This window comes from Panicum virgatum, chromosome 3N (assembly GCF_016808335.1).
Source record: "Panicum virgatum strain AP13 chromosome 3N, P.virgatum_v5, whole genome shotgun sequence".
Classification (NCBI taxonomy): domain Eukaryota; kingdom Viridiplantae; phylum Streptophyta; class Magnoliopsida; order Poales; family Poaceae; genus Panicum; species Panicum virgatum.
Window position 1 is genome coordinate 22,113,785 of NC_053147.1, and position 20,309 is coordinate 22,134,093.

The 20,309-nt window shown below is 46.0% G+C and overlaps 1 protein-coding gene and 1 pseudogene across 1 annotated transcript; both read right to left on the reverse strand.

The window, feature by feature from the left end:
- Nucleotides 1–923: 923 nt before the first annotated feature.
- Nucleotides 924–3,351, reverse strand: LOC120667664 (leucine-rich repeat protein 1-like). Its single transcript, XM_039947694.1, has 7 exons — nt 3,332–3,351; nt 1,934–2,098; nt 1,707–1,778; nt 1,441–1,584; nt 1,256–1,327; nt 1,097–1,168; nt 924–978 (listed from the first exon to the last, which is right to left on the reverse strand). The coding sequence occupies exons 1-7, from the start codon at nt 3,349–3,351 to the stop codon at nt 924–926; spliced, it is 600 nt and encodes a 199-aa protein (XP_039803628.1).
- Nucleotides 3,352–5,906: 2,555 nt separating this feature from the next.
- LOC120667665 lies at nt 5,907–13,412 on the reverse strand (annotated as a pseudogene).
- Between the last annotated feature and the right edge of the window lie 6,897 nt (nt 13,413–20,309).

A 20,309-nucleotide genomic window follows, 5' to 3' on the forward strand; every position in this document is an offset into this window, starting at 1 on the left:
ATTTATTTCCCTCTGTAGGTGGTCCTGAAAGAGTTCAGTGCGAAATATCTTTATATCCCTATCTTCGTTCGGCCAGGTGGAAAGTTTTCGCGGATGACAACTTGATGACCTCGGTTGAGGTTAACTTTTCTAGGATACCACAATAACCGATGCTCAATGCTATTTCTACGGTTGGTCGGACGCACCCCAACTCACGGTCGACAACCGACCAATTAGGTGGGGCTCACACCACGTGAATATGTCCCCCCCTCCCCAGCGTCTCTCTCTTCCTACTCCCTTCTCTCTCTCTTCTCGCTCTTTTTCCCTCCAGATCCCGACAGCCGGAGTCTCCGCTCCAAGGCGAGTGGCGCGGAAGGCCGGCAGCAAGGAGGTACAGTGTGGCGGCAGGCTCCGCCCCTCAGGGAGCAGCGTAGTGGAGAGGAGCGGCGCAGCAGGGGAGGCGCGGTGGCGGCTGCAGGTCCTCCGCCGAAGCCCAGCGCGCACGACGATGATCTCTCGCCATGGACAGCGCCTACGGCAATATAATAAGAGACTACATACAGGTAGGGGTGGTAAAGGGCTCAAACATTTTGAACTAGAAAATCTAAGAGCCGGGCCCTAAAAATACCGGACTCTAATCTTATACAATTTTGAACTAAAAAATTTAAGGGCCTTGTTGACTGTGAAGAGGCCACTAGGGTCATGGCCTATTACCACACCTACATACAGGCAGTTCCAAACAGCGACATTACCAGCAATGCTTTCTTTCTTTTTTTTCAAACAATGCCCCGTCTAAGGGGAGTTTCATCAGGCGTTACAGCGCGGGGGAGAGTGAGAGAGGCCATTGCCCTGACACAGACGCACACATAGTTGATCTGCACTACCAATCTATCGGTGCACTGCTCCCCACCAGCTGCTCGACCATGGCGCACACTGGTGGCCATCTAGCAGCTGGACACGTACGCGCCCCCCTGATGCAGCCGCGGGTTGTTGGCGAAGCTGCAAGGGGATAAATAAAAGAGACGAGCACGATTAGCGGAGCTGGGCGTCGGAACGCGGCTGCAGTTAGCTAACGAGCACCATGAGCTCATGGAGAGGAACCTAGCTCCACGTCTACCTGTTGGGAGGAATGTTCTTCAACGCTCCGGTCGCCGGGATCGTGCCGCAGAGGTTGTTGTTGGAGAAATCCCTGCATCAGAGAAAAGGTAAGAACAATGTCACCGCATGGAAGGAAATCTCTGCACGAAGGAACGATGGGAAAACAATGTGTGCTCACGCTACTCTAAGGTTGGGCAGTCCGGCAAGCTCCCTGGGGATCGGTCCCGTCTGGCGGTTGTGACTCAAGCGCCTGCACTCCAAGCACATCCGATCCGGTCATTCATTTTGCGCGACGCGATGCATGCTTAGAAGGGCGCGAGAGCTCAGAAAATCAACGTTACGGCAGTGTTCAGATCGACTCACAAGAACTTGAGGGACTTGATGTTCCCGAGCGTCGCGGGTATGGGTCCTGAGATGCTGTTGTCCTGCAGGTCCAAGCTGACCAGGTTCGTCAGGCCGCCCAGCTCCGACGGGATCTGCCCCTGGATATTGTTCCCGAAAATCTCCCTGGTTCAGCAAAAAGATTCAGTAACGCTGCATCCGTCCACCAACATGCATAGCATGGACTCGAAATTTTCATCATCAGGAGGAAAGAAAACAGTAGATGCATGGTTCAGAAGAGCACACACATGTATTGCAGCTGATCCAGTTGCCCCAGCTCGGGCGCCAGAGTGCCGGACAACCTGTGTTTCGCGAGATCCCTGTCGAAGATGCAGAAAAGATTGGGCGATCGAGCAAACAATCAGATCAGGCATCGGACGAATGCTTCGCTTCTCTCTCCTAATCCTTGACAGACAGGAGGAGCCAGGAAGGAAGCTAGAAAGAGGCGGCGAGGCGCCTAGACAGCCACACTCACAGGCGGGTGACGCGGTTGGCGCCGTCGCAGGTGACATGGAACCACTCGCACGGATCGGTAGCCAGCCTCGGGTCCCAGCTCGTGAGCACGCCGTCGGGGTCGCTGAGGCCCTTGCGCAGGGCCGTCAGCGCGTCGACGTTCTTGGGGAAGGACTGGTAGCACGCTCTTAGTTTAAGAAGAGGAGAGAATGAATTAGATAACTTAAAATTTAGATTTATAGTTTCAACTACTTGCACAATATTAAACTAAAATATACTATTTAGATGTGCAATTATAATTGTTCTAGTGTGAAACCCCTATCCCAAAAGAGTTTAGCAACCTTTAGAAACTACTCTATAAAAATAAAAGCACACAATTACTAGTATGAAATGCGGAAGCTTAAAGAGCAGGATAGAAGAAAACAAACTCTCGACGCGGGTGTTTATCCCGTGGTTCGGTTAGCCACAAAGGCACACCTACATCCACGTTGTTGTAGCACTCACTAAGAGTATTGCTACTCGGCAATCAAATCTCTTCCGTGAACACAATCACGGTTACCTTGATCCCGGGTTCTACTAAGGAGTTTTTCCACTAAGGAAGGGGGTCTCCATGTCCCCCGCACAAAGATCATCCGCGCCGCTCCACATCAAGTCGGAGGGTCGTCGATGTTGCCGGCGAGCTTCAAAGCTCCAAGGAGCCGGCGCACCAAGCTCTTTTTGTAGGTTCGACAAAGAACCACAGCATAAAGGCACAAAGCCTTGCTCTCACTCACTCAAGAGCTAATCTAGCACTTTACACTTTTGAAGCTAGTGCTAAACCTAAAGATATGATCAATGAGCACTTGGATATGGTTGGAGAGTTTCATGAGTGTGTATGAGGGTTGTAGTAACTCTAGCAAACTTCAAATGGCCGGGGGATGGCATATATATAGGCCTCCAAAGCGAACTAGCCGTTTAGAGCTGTTGGCCACTTTTCTGCGTATGCACCGGATAGTCCGAAGCTAGGGCACCGGTTCATCCGGTCACACTACGCACAGAAATAGCCGTTGGGACTTCTGACAAGTGACGCAGGTGGCACCGGATAAACCGACGCATTAGTCCGACGCCCATCGGTTTATCCGGTGCAGAAGACTCGGCCTCGGCTCGCTTGACATCGGCTCTGGTACATGCTCTGGTGAATACTCCGACGCTTCAGTTATGACCCCGTCGGATCATCTGGTCCTATTGGACTTTCTCCACGTGGCCCGGCATAAGGGCGGCCAAATGCTCCGATGCCCTTGCGTCGGTTAATCCGGTGCAAACCGGATACTCCGGTGCCTCCTGCACCGGTTCATCCGGTGACACTGGGCTCGTTCCACATGGCCTGTTCCAGTGCACCCAGTTGCTCCGACGCCTATGCGTCGGATTATCTGACGCTCACCGGATAAACCGGTGATCCATCTTCGGTTCATCCGGTGCAGCTATCTTTTGTAGAACTCGTCCATTTTTTTGTTTCTTTGAGTTCTTTCTTCGTGTTTTGCTTTGTTTGGCATTTTTCTTCATCTCTGGGATCTATTAATGTTCACGTGACACACTCATTAATCTCATTGATTGCGTTGTTACTCAATCACCAAAATCATAAAACAATGGCTTCATAAGGCCATTTTCCTTACAATCTCCCCATTTTTGGTGATTAAGGACAACACAATCAAAGCAAGCATAAATTTATAAAAATTGACAAATTGATACCAATTGAAAACAATTGAAACCCACTTACACTTACTTGATACCAATTGAAAATAATTGAAAACCACTTACAATTGCTTGGATGCTTACCATCATCCAATGATGACTTGGCCTCCCCCTAAAACTATTATCCCCCTTTATTTCTCTCTATTTTCTTCTTCTTTTCTTCCCTTTTGGAATCAAAGTTGCTCCCCCTAGGAAAGATAATCATTTTCATCTTGCTTTGATCCAATTTTCTCCCCCTTTGGAATCAAATCACCTAAAAAGGCTTGGCAAACAAAATAGCTCAATGGGAAACATTAGTAGCCTAAGGAGTTAGTCCCATGAATCATGATCCAAGTGCATGATATCAATGAAGATACTAATTGAATGATTATTAAGGTGGATCACACAACCATGAAACTAGCATGACATGAGCTAAGCTTCCCACAAAGTGTGTGCACTAAATTGATAATGTGAAAATCAAATGCACAACTAGTCATTTGAATGAGAAAGTTTAGATCATATTATGTACGGAGGTAGCCCTAAAAAGCATAGAATTGACAAGAATACCAATTGAAAGGGTTATAGACCATGCATACCTCCGGGGGATTGTAGTTACCTTGCATGTACCAATTTGAATGTGACTTGTGTCAAATGATATCAATTGAAGTTGAATATCAATTTAAAGTCTTTGAGATCAAAAACACTTAATACACCAAGATGAACACATGCATGAGCACATGATCTATGAACTTAGATATGGAAGTTTAGTTCAATAGGTCATGGCTTAATATGAGACTACAAAGAATAAACTTAAAAACATATTAGTCTCAAAATCACAAATCATAGGATGAACCCCCTCTAAATGTGTGCATTTAGTGTTTAAATTGCTAATCAAATATATGCACATTGTTATTGATAACAATGGAAAGTTTACCCTATAGCTTGTGCTCATGGTACACAAATAAAATACATACATCATTAAGTCCATGTACCATGAAGTGTAACCTTGTGTAGCTTTCTACACACTTATCAAACCATGTAGATTGCTCATGGATTATAATTATGGCACAAGCAACCCACCATATATAACACTAGGTGATGCAATGCAAACAACCTAGCAAGGCAATGGAGCTACATGATGCTTGAATTGAAATCTAGTTATCATTATCTTATGGGGGACTTGGACTTCATATCTCTTTTGGAACCCACACCATTTGAGGCCCCTTCATATTGGTGATGATATCCTTGGGCACCCAAATGGAGTGATTCCAACTACTTTCTTGCTTCCCAACCTTGTGAGGAACCACCTTGCCGTTTGTTTTCTTCTTGATCACATAGGAGGTGCTATGACTCTTGTTCCTACGGTTGGACTTGGTGTAGATGAGAGAACTCTTGATTGTGAGTTTCTTCTTGTTCTTCTCATCCGAAACCTTCTTTCTTGGTTGAGAACTCTTGTTGGACTTGTGGCCTTTATGATGGCACTTGCGAGGAGGGCTCGTGGGAGGGGCGGGGAGGGCCGTGCGAGAGGGAGGATGGCAAACGTCGGGGCATCAGCAAAGATGCCTACCGGCTTTCCCGCGATGCAAAAGGAGGAAGGGAGGTCACGACTTTAGCTAATCCGTTGGAAATGAGTTTTGCTGTTTTTTTGTATTTTTTTATCTATCCATGATAATTTACATAATCTGTTGGAGATGCTCTAACACTCATACGACTCGTTCTCCATTCTTGCTACGGTTGACGCCATCACAAAACCCTTCAAACCGATGCTGCTGCTGCCGCCATTCCGTGCCACAGGTAGCGTATCGGACCGGACGCATCGCACGCCCTCGGTCCTCGCAGTCGTGGTCCCATCCCGTCGTTCCCCTGCTCGACTCACCACTGCTATGGTAGTACTACTCCCCGAGCGCAAGAGGCTACGCCGCGGCGCCCGGCACCGGCATCGGGGGCTGGCGCCTCGGTTGACGCTTTGCTTCGATCAGGCGCGCGGCGCGCCACGCCTTCGCGCAAGCGGTGAGCCCAACGTGGCGTGACGAAGAAACCCAAGCGAACAGACGACACATCTCTCTAGAGTCAGAGCAACCAACGATTCCATGCAACCGCAATCGGCCACAGGCGATACGTTGCCAAAGTTTTTTTTTTTGGACGCGATCGACGCCAGGTACCAAGTACAAGCAAGGCTCGATCGTTTCCTCGACACAGTAGATCTGCGCCAATCTTTCGGCACGCCACTCTTCCTGCTGCTCGATTTATTGTATGTTCATGCTGACCTGACAGGCATCATGGATCTAGCAGTTTTGTTCGTATTTGCCCCCCTGATGCAGCCGCGGGTTGTTGGCGAAGCTGCAAGTGAACGACAGACAAGCACGAATTTATCAGCAGCATCTCAAAACCATACTGTATATGCGAACTGATGAAGGAAGCTCCACCGACCTGCTGGGAGGAATGTCCTTGAACGCTCCGGACGTCGGGATCGTGCCGCAAAGGTCATTGCTGGAGAGATCTCTGCAGCAGGCAGGCAGGCAGGCAGGCAGGAAGGAAGAGCGATGTCACTGGCCGGATCATGGAAGAAATCGCTCCACATACTCAGAGAGAGCTAGAGAGAGGAAGAGAGACGACGGGAGCACCAAGAGTAATTCGACCACTACCGCTCGCGCTTACAGGAGTTTCAGTGACTGGATGTTCCCCAGTGCCAAGGGAATGGGTCCCGAGATGCGGTTGCCGTGCAGGTCCAGGCCGACCAGGTTCGCCAGGCCGCCGAGCTCCGACGGGATCCGCCCCTTGATGTCGTTCTTGTAGATTTCCCTGCACATCTCAGACGCCCCAAACAATCACTGACACCGCATTCACCACCCATGTATACGGAATCTATCATGTGGTTCAGAGGACCCATTGTTAGATATCTAGCCAATTTTCGGTATATTTTAATTCCAAAATTAAATGTATAAACTAGCAATATTTCTATGACTTTAAGGAGTAAAATAAAACATGTGAACATGTTTATACTTATCACACATATAAGCATAAACAATATAAATAACCAAAGTTTCAGGGAGTACCCTGAAGCGGGGCCGTTGCCGGAGGCATTGGCTGCGCTGTTACCAACTGGAGTAGACATCTACTCGGTTGGCCTCAGTCGAAATAGTCGAACTAAATCGGTGCAGGAAGAAGTTCGCAGTGCAGTCCCGCGAACGGTCACCAAGATGTAGTCGACGTAGTCGTTCGGCCACCAGAATGTAGTCGACGTAGTCGTTCGGCTCGTCCACCAGGAAGTAGTCGTACAATCGGGCAAAGCCTTAGTATTTTTGAGCAGTCACGCTAAAGCGTTACCCAAAAACCTGATTGCTCGCCTATCCCGTGCAGGATCTCAAGGCGAGCAAGGTTTCGGAGGCCTGCTCACGCTAATTCTGTGCGCGCAGAAATTAGCGTTGGGGAACTCAGTTGTTGCAACTGGAGAGGGAGAAGAGAGGAGCCGAGTTGCCTCAGTGCTCTGGTGCAGGATGGATGAGGGGAATGGCACTCCTTATATAGTGACTCAGGTGCTCAGAATCGTTGAACCTGGACACCATCAGAGTCATTTAGGTGATGCGGTTATGGCCATTAATTACAAATTTAATTGCACGTTTAATCGCACGATTAATTGCTGTCAACGGCAAAATAGCCATCACATCGCACCGCGCCGCGCCGCACCGCACCGCACCGCACCGCACCTGCAAGTCACGTCCGGCCGCGCATGCGCACGCGCACCGCCCGTCCGGCCGGCCGGCCGCGCCGCGCCGCGCCGCGCCGCGCCTCGCCTCGGCCACGGCCACGGCCCGGCCCGGCTCGGCGAGGCGAGCGAGCGCGCGCGTGTGGTTCACCGTCCTCTTCTTACCGGCTTCACAAGTGGTGTACACGAAGTCCACCTTTTAAGTCGGTTGAGATCCTCCTCAATTCCCGGTACGGAATTAAGCATTGATTCCCTAGCATTAATAGTGGGCTTTAAATTCTTTTAATGCTTTAGAATGAATGGGCCAAGCCCATTACTCCAACAATCCCCACCAAGAAATTCAAGCCACACTAGAAATACCCTCATTCCCTCATTGATATACCAGTATTCGACAGAGACTGTTAAGTTGAACTTCCATCTAGGACAAAGGCTACACTTATTCACAACTGTGCAATGGACTATGCCTTGAATTGCCAGTTTTGTGCAAACAAGTTTGACCAGAGCCCTACACTGGTACTAGGCTGCATAAGCATCCCCGCGGTTTGGAGCTTATAAGTCATACTCCAGGCCCTTCATGAGTTTCTAGAGAATACCCAATTCTCATAGACCATGACCAGTTGTCAAACTCATATAGGTGTGTTCCTTTCAGATGTTCTGTAGGACAACATCTTTGTTTCAAGAAAACAACTCATTTGTTTAAAAGAAACCACCTGGCACACATTAAGGTATAGACCAACCTGCCATACAGATTAGAAGAGAAATGCACCTTATACACGGAATGAGCCCTTTTCACAAAGGTTCTCTTCTCACAGTCAGACTTTAGTTTGTTTCACCATCCTAATTCACGGGATCTCCGATCACATAGGACAGGTTTCCACTATAGAATGACTCACGTGGGTCTCAAGCCCAATTCCATAGATGCATTGTCTATCACATTTCGTGAAAGACCCTTTGTAAACTGATCTGCCAGATTTTTAGTCGTCTGAACATAGTCCAGGGCTATAACTCCGGAGTTTCTCAATTTTCTGACAGATTTCAACCGCCTTTTCACATGTCTAGATGACTTCATGTTATCCTTTGAACTATTCACCTTGACAATTACCGTTTGATTGTCACAGTTCATTAGGATTGCCGATAACGGTTTTTCAACTATCGGCAAGTCGATAAGGAGCTCACGAAGCCACTCAGCCTCAACAGTGGCGGTACCTAATGCTGTGAGTTCTGCTTCCATAGTTGACCTCGTTAAGATGGTCTGCTTGCAAGACTTCCAGGAAACAGCTCCACCACCAAGTGTAAACACATATCCACTTGTGGCCTTTATCTCATCAGCATCAGAAATCCAATTTGAATCACTATACCCTTCTAGTACCCTTGGGTACCCGGTGTAGTGAATTTCATAGTTCATTGTCCCCTTCAGATAGCGCATTACTCTTTCAAGAGCCTTCCAATGATCATCTCCCGGATTTGAAACAAACCGGCTCAGTTTGCTTACAGCAAACGAGATGTCAGGTCTTGTAGCGCTCGCTAAATACATTAATGAACCAATGATCTGAGAATATCTCAGCTGATCTCGCATTATCCTTTTGTTCTTTCTAAGAATTAAACTGGCATCATATGGTGTTGAGACAGGTTTATAGTCGCTATAACCAAAGCGACTTAACACCTTCTCCACATAGTGAGACTGTGTAAGAATCACCCCACCATTGATCTCTTTTACCAGTTTTATATTAAGGATAACATCAGCTTCTCCCAGGTCCTTCATCTCAAAATTTTGAGATAAAAACTCTTTGACTTCCTTAATCACATTAAGGCTAGTGCCAAAGATCAGTATGTCATCCACATACAAGCACAAAATCACTCTTTCAGCCCCACCATAGCGATAGTACACACATCTGTCAGCTTCGTTCACAACAAAGCCGGCAGAGGTCAAAGTTCTATCAAACTTTTCATGCCACTGCTTAGTCGGTTGCTTGAGACCATATAAAGATTTTAACAACTTACAAACCATTCCTTCTTGACCCTTTGATACAAACCCATCCGGCTGATCCATATAGATCTCCTCTTCTAACTCTCCATTGAGGAAAGCCGTCTTAACGTCCATCTGATGAACGAGAAGACCATAAGAGGCTGCCAGGGAAAGTAACACCCGAATTGTGGTCAATCGGGCAACTGGTGAATAAGTGTCAAAGAAATCTTCTCCTTCTTTTTGGGTATAACCCTTGGCCACAAGCCTAGCCTTGTACTTTTCAATAGTACCATCTGGCCTAAGCTTTTTCTTGAACACCCACTTGCATCCAACCGGTTTACATCCATAAGGACGTTCAACGACCTCCCAGGTTCCATTAGACATAATAGAATTCATCTCACTCCTTACTGCTTCCTTCCAATAGTCAGCATCAGGAGATGAATATGCCTCTTCAATGGTTCTGGGTGTATCATCTATGAGGTATACAATGAAATCATCACCAAAAGACTTTACAGTCCTTTGTCTCTTGCTCTTTCTCGGAGCATCATTGTTATTCTCCTCAGGATTTTCTACAAGTGTATGTTCATTGTGTTCTATCGGCTCAGCAGAGCCATCATCCTCGATGAACTCTTGCCTAGATGAACTTGTTTCATCTCTCATGGAAAAAATGTTTTCAAAAAATGTAGCATCTCTGAACTCCATTATAGTACCAACATGCATGTCAGGTACTCCAGATTTCACTATTAAAAATCTATATCCAACGCTGTGAATAGCATAACCTAGAAAGATACAATCCACAGTTTTAGGTCCAAGCTTACGTTTCTTGGTTATTGGCACACTCACTTTTGCCAAACAACCCCATGTACGTAAGTATGACAGTGTTGGCCTTTTCTTCTCCCATTCCTCGAATGGAGTTATCTCTTTATTCTTTGTAGGAACACGATTTAGGACATGACATGCAGTCAATATAGCCTCACCCCACCATTCCTTGGAAAGTCCCGCTGTATCTAACATGGCGTTAACCAAATCCGTTAGAGTGCGGTTCTTTCTTTCGGCAACCCCATTTGACTGAGGTGAATAGGGAGGCGTCCTCTCATGAATAATACCATGTTCCTCGCAGAATAAAGTAAATAAATTTGAGAAATACTCGCCACCACGATCTGACCTAACTCTTTTGATCTTTCTCTCAAGTTGGTTTTCTACTTCAGCTTTATAGATTTTAAAGTAGTGTAAAGCTTCATCTTTTGACTTCAACAAATAGATGTAACAAAATCTAGTACTATCATCAATCAAAGTCATGAAATATTTTTTACCACCTTTTGTCAACACTCCATTCATTTCGCACAAATCGGAATGAATTAATTCTAAGGGTGCCAAGCTCCTTGCCTCCGCGGTCTTATGAGGCTTACGAGTTTATTTTGATTCAACACATACATGACACTTAGAATTTTTGACAAAAGTGAACTTTGGAATTAACCTCAAATTAGCTAAGCGCATCATACAACCAAAATTAACGTGACAAAGCCTCGAATGCCAAACATTTGTTTCATCAACGTTAATAACATTGTATGCAATTTTATTACAAACATCTGACAAAGAAAGACGGAACAAGCCTCCGCTTTCATAACATTTTCCAACAAAAGTACCAAACTTAGACAAGATACATTTATTGGACTCAAAGACTAATTTGAAACCATCTCTACACAGTAGAGAGCCGCTGACTAAATTCTTCTTGATGGTGGGGACATGCTGTACGTTCTTCTGCTGCACGGTCTTCCCCGAAGTAAACTTCAGATTTACCGTACCAACACCAAGAACACGCGCATGTGATCCGTTCCCCATCAGCAAGGAGGAAGTCCCGCCGGTCTGGTAAGAAGAGAACAAAGAAGCATCAGCACAAACATGAATATTAGCACCAGTGTCGACCCACCACTCGGGTGAACCAAAGACTGAAAGAACAGTAGGTAATAAATTACCGTACCCCGATGTTCCTCCAGGCTCGCTAATAACCATGTTGGCGGAGTCGTTGCCTTTGCGGTTCGGACACTTTGCAGCAAAGTGATCCGTACTAGCGCACACATAGCAAGCTCCCGTCTTCTTCTTCTTCTTAAAAGTGGTTGTCTTCTTAGTCTTTGGTTGGTTCTGCGGTGGCTTTTTCTTGTTTTTGTGGGAGTTGTTCTTCTGAACAAGATTGGCACTTGAAGCACCAACAATTCCTTTCCCACGTATGTCCTTTACTCTTGCCTTCTCCTCAACATCAAGAGTCCCTATGAGTCCATCTATTGTGAACTCCCGTCTCTTGTGTTTTAGAGAAGTAGCAAAGTCCCTCCAAGAAGGTGGCAGCTTAGAGATTATACCTCCAGCCACAAATTTATTGGGTAACACACATGGGGATTCTTTGCTGCAATTTTTGAGATCTTTTGCCAGAGTATGTATTTCATGAGCATGTTCCACTACAGAACGGTCTTCGACCATCCTATACTCAAGGAACTGCTCCATGATATACAACTCACTCCCGGCGTCAGATACTCCATATTGAGCCTCAAGAGCATCCCACAATGCTTTGCCAGTTGGCAGCCGGATATAAGAATCCACCAGGTTATCACTGAGAACACTAATGATCAAGCCTCGAAAGAGGATATCAGCCTCATCGAACGCACTCCCTTCCTCTGGAGAGAATTGTTCAGGCTTACCCTCTTTCACATGGATCACTCTCGATAGTGTTAACCACAGTATAAGCCGCTCTTGTCAACGTTTATAATTTGAACCATCAAAAGGTGATGGTTTGATTGATGCAGCAAAGCTAGATACCGAAAGCCTATTAACACAATCAGGTTTTTGGATTGTTAGATATCTAGGCAATTTTCGGTATATTTTAATTCCAAAATTAAATGTATAAACTAGCAATATTTCTATGACTTTAAGGAGTAAAATAAAACATGTGAACATATTTATACTTATCACACATATAAGCATAAACAATATAAATAACCAAAGTTTCAGGGAGTACCCTGAAGCGGGGCCGTTGCCGGAGGCATTGGCTGCGCTGTTACCAACTGGAGTAGACATCTACTCGGTTGGCCTCAGTCGAAGTAGTCGAACTAAATCGGTGCAGGAAGAAGTTCGCAGTGCAGTCCCGCGAACGGTCACCAAGATGTAGTCGACGTAGTCGTTCGGCCACCAGAATGTAGTCGACGTAGTCGTTCGGCTCGTCCACCAGGAAGTAGTCGTACAATCGGGCAAAGCCTTAGTATTTTTGATCAGTCACGCTAAAGCGTTACCCAAAAACCTGATTGCCCAGAATCGTTGAACCTGGACACCATCAGAGTCATTTAGGTGATGCGGTTATGGCCATTAATTACAGATTTAATTGCACGTTTAATCGCACGATTAATTGCTGTCAACGGCAAAATAGCCATCACATCGCACCACGCGCCGCACCGCACCGCACCTGCACGTCACGTCCGGCCGCGCCTCGGCCACGGGCCCGGCGAGCGAGCGAGCGCGCGTGTGGTTCACCGTCCTCCTCTTACCGGCTTCACAAGTGGTGTACACGAAGTCCACCTTTTAAGTCGGTTGAGATCCTCCTCAATTCCCGGTACGGAATTAAGCATTGATTCCCTAGCATTAATAGTGGGCTTTAAATTCTTTTAATGCTTTAGAATGAATGGGCCAAGCCCATTACTCCAACACCCATACATGAACTTCAGCTGATCCAGTTGCCCCAGCTCGGGCGCCAGTGGGCCGGACAGCTTCAGTCTCCCAAGATCCCTGTCAAAGATGCAGTTCAGATCGAGCAAAAACAATCAGACAGACAGACAGCCAGACAGCGAGGGAAGAAGAACGACACGACGGCAAGGTGCCTGTGCCTAGGCACCAGCACCACTCACAGGAGGATGACCCGGTTGCTGCCGTCGCACGTGACGTGGAACCACGTGCACGGGTTCACCAGGCTGGGGTCCCAGCTCGCGAGCGCGCCGCCGGGGTCCTTGAGCCCGTTCCGCAGCGCCGTCAGCGAGTCGGCGTCCTTGTTCGCCGCCGCCGCCGAGACCACGGCCACGATGAGGACGGCCGCGGCGATCGGCGCGGTTGTTCTCGTGGCGGCGACGAGCGCCATGGCGTGATGATATGGTCCGGTGGTCGGGAAGAACGCGATCTGAGGAGCAAGACAGGCAACAATGTCGCGAGGCCTTGCTGCGGCTGTGGTGCTGCTGTGTGCTTGGAACCTGGCTGGCCTTGGGTGATCTTTATAAATCACGACGGAGGCTATATGCCTATATGGCACCAATCACCAAGGGGTTGGCTTTGAATGAATTAATTGGCAAAGATTAGTGTGGATCTTGTTCACCTATGGAAGGTTTTATTTCCTTCGCCAGCCAAACTTGTCTATAGTAAAAAAACTATAGGAAACAGCTGTGCTTCCAGGATTTAGTGCATGGCAATCAATACATGCCAATAGTACTGCAAGGTTGAACGTGGTAGAAATGCATAGCTGCTTCATTGGTCCCAAATCATCATCATATAATAAATGACCAAATATTTGCTAATTGTATGCGTGGATTTGTAGAAATATCCAGCTCTCCATTTCTTTTGTACCCTCTAAATGTATAACACTAGTTTATTCGACAACTATACGGGCTTGTCGGTTATACATGGATTTGTTTCGGATTGGAAATGATAGGTACAATAAAAAACTCATGATAATTACAACGAGAGAGCGGAATTTAATTCAGGTTGGGAACTAATTTCAGCAAAATAGACTTATGATAGGTACCACAAGAGACCAGAAATCAATCCATGAGTCGAGATGTGTTGAATCAATCCTGATCTCTTGTTGTACCTATTATGAGTATATTTTGTTGCAATTAGTTTCCGACCTGAAATAAATTTCAATCTCTTGTTGTCCTTATCATGAGTCTCTTGTTGTACCCATTATTCGCGGCACGGAATAAATCCATGTGTAACTGAAGAAGACCGTAGGATTTAGTATTACACGTCGCGGAGTGGGATGATACAATAAAAAAACTCATGATAGGTACAACGAGAGATCGAGATTTAATCTAGGTTGGGAACTAATTGCAACAAAATAGGTACCACAAGAGACCAGGAATCAATCCATGAGTCGAGGGGTGTGGAATCGGCAGCGACTTGGGTGCAATCAGCCCATCTATGCAATCGTGCAAGCAGCTATCGTGGTGCGTCAGATGGCCATCCAACGGTGTTGTTTTTTTACACATAAACCCTCCCACCACACCATCTAATTGGCAAAACAAATATACCAAAAACCCCCTAGGAAAATTAATCCCGGCCAATCTCTCGTAATCCCTGCCTATCCCGCTGATCGCTGAATCATCGCGATATCTGGACGTCCTCGTTTCAGGTGGAGAAGCCGCCGTCCTCCGAACTCGTCGTAGAGGCCGGCGCGCGGCCACCGGCAACTACCATCTCGCCGGCGCACGGCCACCGGCCACTACCATCTCGCCGACGGCCACCGGGCACTGCCATCTTGCCGACGGAAATCGACACCGCGACACATCGTACTCCTCGTTGGCCACCACCACGACGCTACAGGCCGGCGCCCGCCCGCCATTTGCATCGGAGTGCCACCGCCGCAAGCCAGCAGGGCTTGGGTCGCCGCCACCGTGCCTGCTAAGGATACAGTCCGTGGCCTTGGCACTGTAAAATTGGGTGAAAAAATCGAGTATGTACATCCACTTTGTGTCGCTAATAAAAATCAATTTGTGAGAATCTTCCCTGCTTTGAGAATGCACGATTGTTTTCTCTGTCTTATGTTAGTTAAGTTCTGAGATTGAGCAGCATGCTTGATATAAGAAAAAAAGTTGAACATGAGATTGAGTATGTACATTGATTCATTGCCGCAGGTAAAAGTGAGCATGTTTGAGCCGCTGCATCAGCTCCCTTTGTTTGGGCAATTGCGCCTATCATGCCCAACATTTTTGCATGTTGTGCATTTGCGTGGACCTGTATATTTACTCCTTTTATTTTTATCTGCATGTCCCAATATTCTCTTGCACTTTCCCTTCGACCGAATGTCGTTAGGTGGGTGGACTTGTACGTCGTTTGGGATGGTACAACCAATAAAATTTTCTTGTTCTTCTTGTCTGGTTCGAGTATTAGGCTGGAACAACAAGGATAAAGAATCCAATTTTTCTATCAAGGTATCCATGCCTTCTGGAGATGTCTTGGCCATTTGGAAAAATATCTTCAAATTTATTGTGTGCATTTGACATCTTCCTTCTCATAGATGCATCCACAGAACTAGTGGCCTTCTCCACTAATAAATTGCCTTCGTTGTCATATGCATTATCCCTGAAAATTAGAAAAAAATCATGTTACTTTTGTATAAAAAATTACAATATTATATGCACCTGCAAGAGTTTACCTTTTACAAGTTTTCATCCATCTTTTTGTGATGTAGTACACTGGAAGTTCATTTACTTTTGCACTTCTGAACATCCGTATTATATGACGGCATGGAATTCCTATGGACTCAAAAAGCATGCACGAGCACTTATATGCCTGGTCGGTTGTGAAGCAAATTACCTCTCTGACTCTCATATAGTTGTCGGTCATTGTATCAATTTTTCTGTCCTCTAATTCAGTTGTTGTCTGGACGTCACAGTGCTCTCTTGCAGCTAGCACCTCTTCTTGAAATTTTTTAAAAACCTCATGTGTGAAAACAAAACCACCATGTTTCTCTATTTCCCATGTTGTAAATAGAGTAGGGTTCGTATGCAGGGTAGTGTTATCATGAATCAATTCTTCCTGCCGCAGACATTGTAGAGCTGTATCGAATCGTAGCCAAAACTCTACAAAGGCAAGTTTTCGACCAATGAAACGATTGAAAAAGGAATTTGCACTTTCTGATCGTGGCGTTATCCGAAGAATACCTGCAAGCCATATATTCTTAAAATATGCCGGGATCCATGACTCACGGATGCGATACCTTTCCTGCAACCATTCATTGTTCTCCAAATGGTAATCGGATATAATGGCAATCCATCGACTTTCAAACTCTTCTATTGTCTCTGAGCCCCATACACATGAGTTCACCCTTTTCAAGAACTCTTCATCCTCTAATAGATGAGGACCAATTTTCTCTGGTAACTTTTTTATGATGTGCCACATGCACAACCTATGAGCAGTATTAGGAAGAATACTAGCAATAGCAGCTCTCATACTAGCATCCTCATCTGTTATAATAAGTCCGGGAGCCTTCCTTCCCACAGCTCGTAGGAAGGTCTCAAATAACCAAACATAGCTTTCAATCTTTTCATCAGCTAGAAAACCAGCACCAAAGAAAATAGATTGCATATGATGATTGACACCGGTGAAAGGTGTAAATTTCATGTCATATTGGTTGGTGCTATATGTTGAATCAAAAGACACCACATCGCCAAAGTGGGCATAGTTCAAAGAAAAAACCTGGGTCCAGCTCCCGCAGTCTACCAAATTGATCAATAAACATCTGAGAATCAGCATCTTTGACTTTGTTCCTAAAATCGATATAGTAGTTCTGTAGATCCTTTTTTGTGCAACCTACGTACTCAAAACCTCCTGCAGCCACATGAAGTAATCTGTATACTTGTGACGTTCCTATACTTGCTTTGTGGCAATTGAACAATGTTGTTTTTGTCTTCTCACTCACAAAGCGGTTGGACCTAAGCAAATGAAGTTTGCTAGGAGTCACGAGGTCATGGTTATGGTCCTCATATAAAGCTGATATCTGGTACTTGCCTTCACTATTGCGCTTAAAATAAATATAGGCTTCACATCCACATCTAGTTTCTCTAGTGCGTTTTACCTTCTTCTTGGATGGGTCCACAAGTACATCATCCTTCTTTTGTTTGTATCCTTGCCTTGCACATAAGTAACATTTCCATTGAACCAATCCATTATCATCAAGTTTTTGTTGACCAATACGAACATCAAACCCAATGGCATGTGCATAACTCTTGTAAAACTCCTCAGCTGATTCCACGCTATCGAAAGACATCCCTACCTGTAAATTCACATAATGTTGAATAAATAAACATATAATGTTGATAAATAAGTGCAAAAAAATAAAAAAATGCACACCTTAGGCACACTTGCTTTTTTCGTTGGCGTCATAAATCCGTCCTCCTTATCGACATGTCTAGGATCATCCGGATTATCGTAAGGCAATTTGAATAAAAAAACAATTATAGAACCTTATGTTACCTATCTCAGCATAAATAATTACATATTAATATCTTTTATCCATGGCGACTTCGTCCATCTCAACTTGTGTAGGCGACTCGACGAATCCTGCTTCGTCCATTACTATACAACCACTTATCCTTCTCCTGCAATGAACAAGAGTTAGCATTAATGAGCTAGTATTGATGACACTCATGAAAGTAATAAACTACCATGATACGTGATTTGCCATTGCAGAATGCGCTAGACAAATAAAATAGTTGGGATTGCCGGCTTGGAATGGCCACCATGTGCATGTGCCAGTTTGCCACCATGCCGAACAACAATTCTAAGAAGCTAATAAGATCTGGACCTGAACTTGCACGTACCTGGGATGGAGTACGATGTGTCGCGGCGTCGATTTCCATCGGCAAGATGGCAGTGCCCGGTGGCCGTCGGCGAGATGGTAGTGGCCGGTGGCCGTGCGCCGGCGAGATGGTAGTTGCCGGTGGCCGCGCGCCGGCCTCTACGACGAGTTCGGAGGACGGCGGCTTCTCCACCTGAAACGAGGACGTCCAGATATCGCGATGATTCAGCGATCAGCGGGATAGGCAGGGATTACGAGAGATTGGCCGGGATTAATTTTCCTAGGGGGTTTTTGGTATATTTGTTTTGCCAATTAGATGGTGTGGTGGGAGGGTTTATGTGTAAAAAGACACAACACCGTTGAATGGCCATCTGACGCACCACGATAGCTGCTTGCACGATTGCATAGATGGGCTGATTGCACCCAAGTCGCTCCCTGTGGAATCAATCCCGGTCTCTTATTGTACTATTATGAGCATATTTTGTTGCAATTGTTCCCGACTTGTAATAAATTTCCAACTCTTGTTTTACCTATCATGAGTCTCTTGTTGTACCCATTATTCGCGACCCGAAATAAATCCATGTGTAGCTGAAGAAGGCCGTAGGAGTTAGTATCACACGTTGCGGAGTGGGATGATACAATGAATTCCCAGCCAAGGCGATGAAGAAACGGAATTTGGTAAATCCCTCGGCTATTATATGTAAACAAATAACTTAAAGCAACCCATCCTAGAAAAGAAAAAAAATTGAGATCACAAAGATAGTAAAGAAAAAATCTTTAACTTGAAATGTATTTTTTGTAAACAATCCTTGGATATTACAATTATAAGCTGTTTCTATATTGCAACTAATAGATGCTTACGTTTTCACAGCAAGGTGTGTACGTGACATCCATATATCTTTGTAAAAAGTAAAAGCATTAAAAAGTAAAAGCATACTATTACATTGAGATTGGAGCACCGACTATAACTCGAAAAATGCAGATTGTCTATCTTACCATACTCACAATCATGATTTCAGGAGTCATATTTCAAGCGGTGCAGATTGAGAAATGTGAATCTTCAAGAAACCCAAGAGCCATGAGAAACCATCTTCAGTTGATTTCGGTACACCTATCATATCTAATGGATGATCAGACAGCTAAGATATCCATTATAAAAGAATAGTAAAGTAGAAGTTTTGAGGATTCCTAACTGAAATGGTGAAAATATTCATACTTAGACTATCTACAACAGATTACTTATCGCTCTCATCAATACAAAAAAAATATCCCTTTACTAATGGAAGGTGCTCTAGTTAGGGGTGGTAATGAGCCATGACCCTAATGCTCTCTTCACAATTCTACTTGGCTCTTAATTTATTTAGATCGAAATTGTATAAGATTAGAGCTCGATCTTTTTAGAACCCGGCCTTTAGATTAACTAGGCAAAAAGTTAAAACCCTTTACCACCCCTAGCTCTTATAGATTATTAATTCCATTCCCAATATATGCCAAATATTTTTATGACTATCAAATAAACCTCCCTCTTATTTATAGGTGGGTGATTCTTCCCTCCACCCTAGCCATTAAGTAACGAGTAAATTAGTTTCTTGACCTCTTTTCGATTTAACTTGCTTATTTGGCCTAATAATGAATTTTGTTTTGGTTCTCGACCCTTTCGTCCATTCCGTGTAGAGATGAAGTGAGCCAGCTCATAGGGCGCACACAAAAAGAGCAAAGTAGCTTTACCCCTTCGAGCGAGCACGATTCCGCGGCAGAGCAGGGTGGCTCGGCTTGTGTCGTTGCTGGCCGCCGGCCGTGCCATCCAGGCAGTGGTGGATCCAAGAGTTGGATTTAGGGAAGGCTTATTTCTTCTTTCTCCTCTCTCTCTCCTCTCTTTTTCTTCTTCTTCCTTCTCAATTTCTTCTTCCTCCTCAATATCTTCTTCCTCCTCTTTGTCCATGACTGAAAAATGTGGGGAGGGGCTTTAGGGGGGTTCCATGGATTTATGGGGGTAGGGGGCTCCAGCACCCCCTGCCCCCACATTTGATCCGCCCCTGCATCCAGGGTACCGCAGGGCTAGCTGTTGATCGCTCGGCCCTGGCCACCGGCCACGCCATGCAGGGTGCCGCAAGGAAGGCTGAGGATGGCGGTGCAGGGCAGGCTGCCGGCGCGCCCGTGCTAGGGAGGTGCAGGGCAAGCCGTGCTGGGGGATACGGGGCTGGCCAAGGCCGCGCGATCCAGGGAGACGCAGGCGTAGGAACCATTAGCCGGCCCGTTTCGTGCCCGGCGTGGTTGGAACGCACGCTGCCACGATAGTCGTGCCGCGGTCGAGGTGGTCGCTTTCGAGCCTTGGGTTCTAGCCATCTCGAGGCCCGGTTGGGGTTCTAGCTTGTTCTTAGGGCGTGGCAGTGCTCCCTCGTTGGGTTCCGCAGGGGGAGGGGTGGCCGGCCGTTGTGCATCGGACCTCTGCTGGTCGCCGGCGTTTT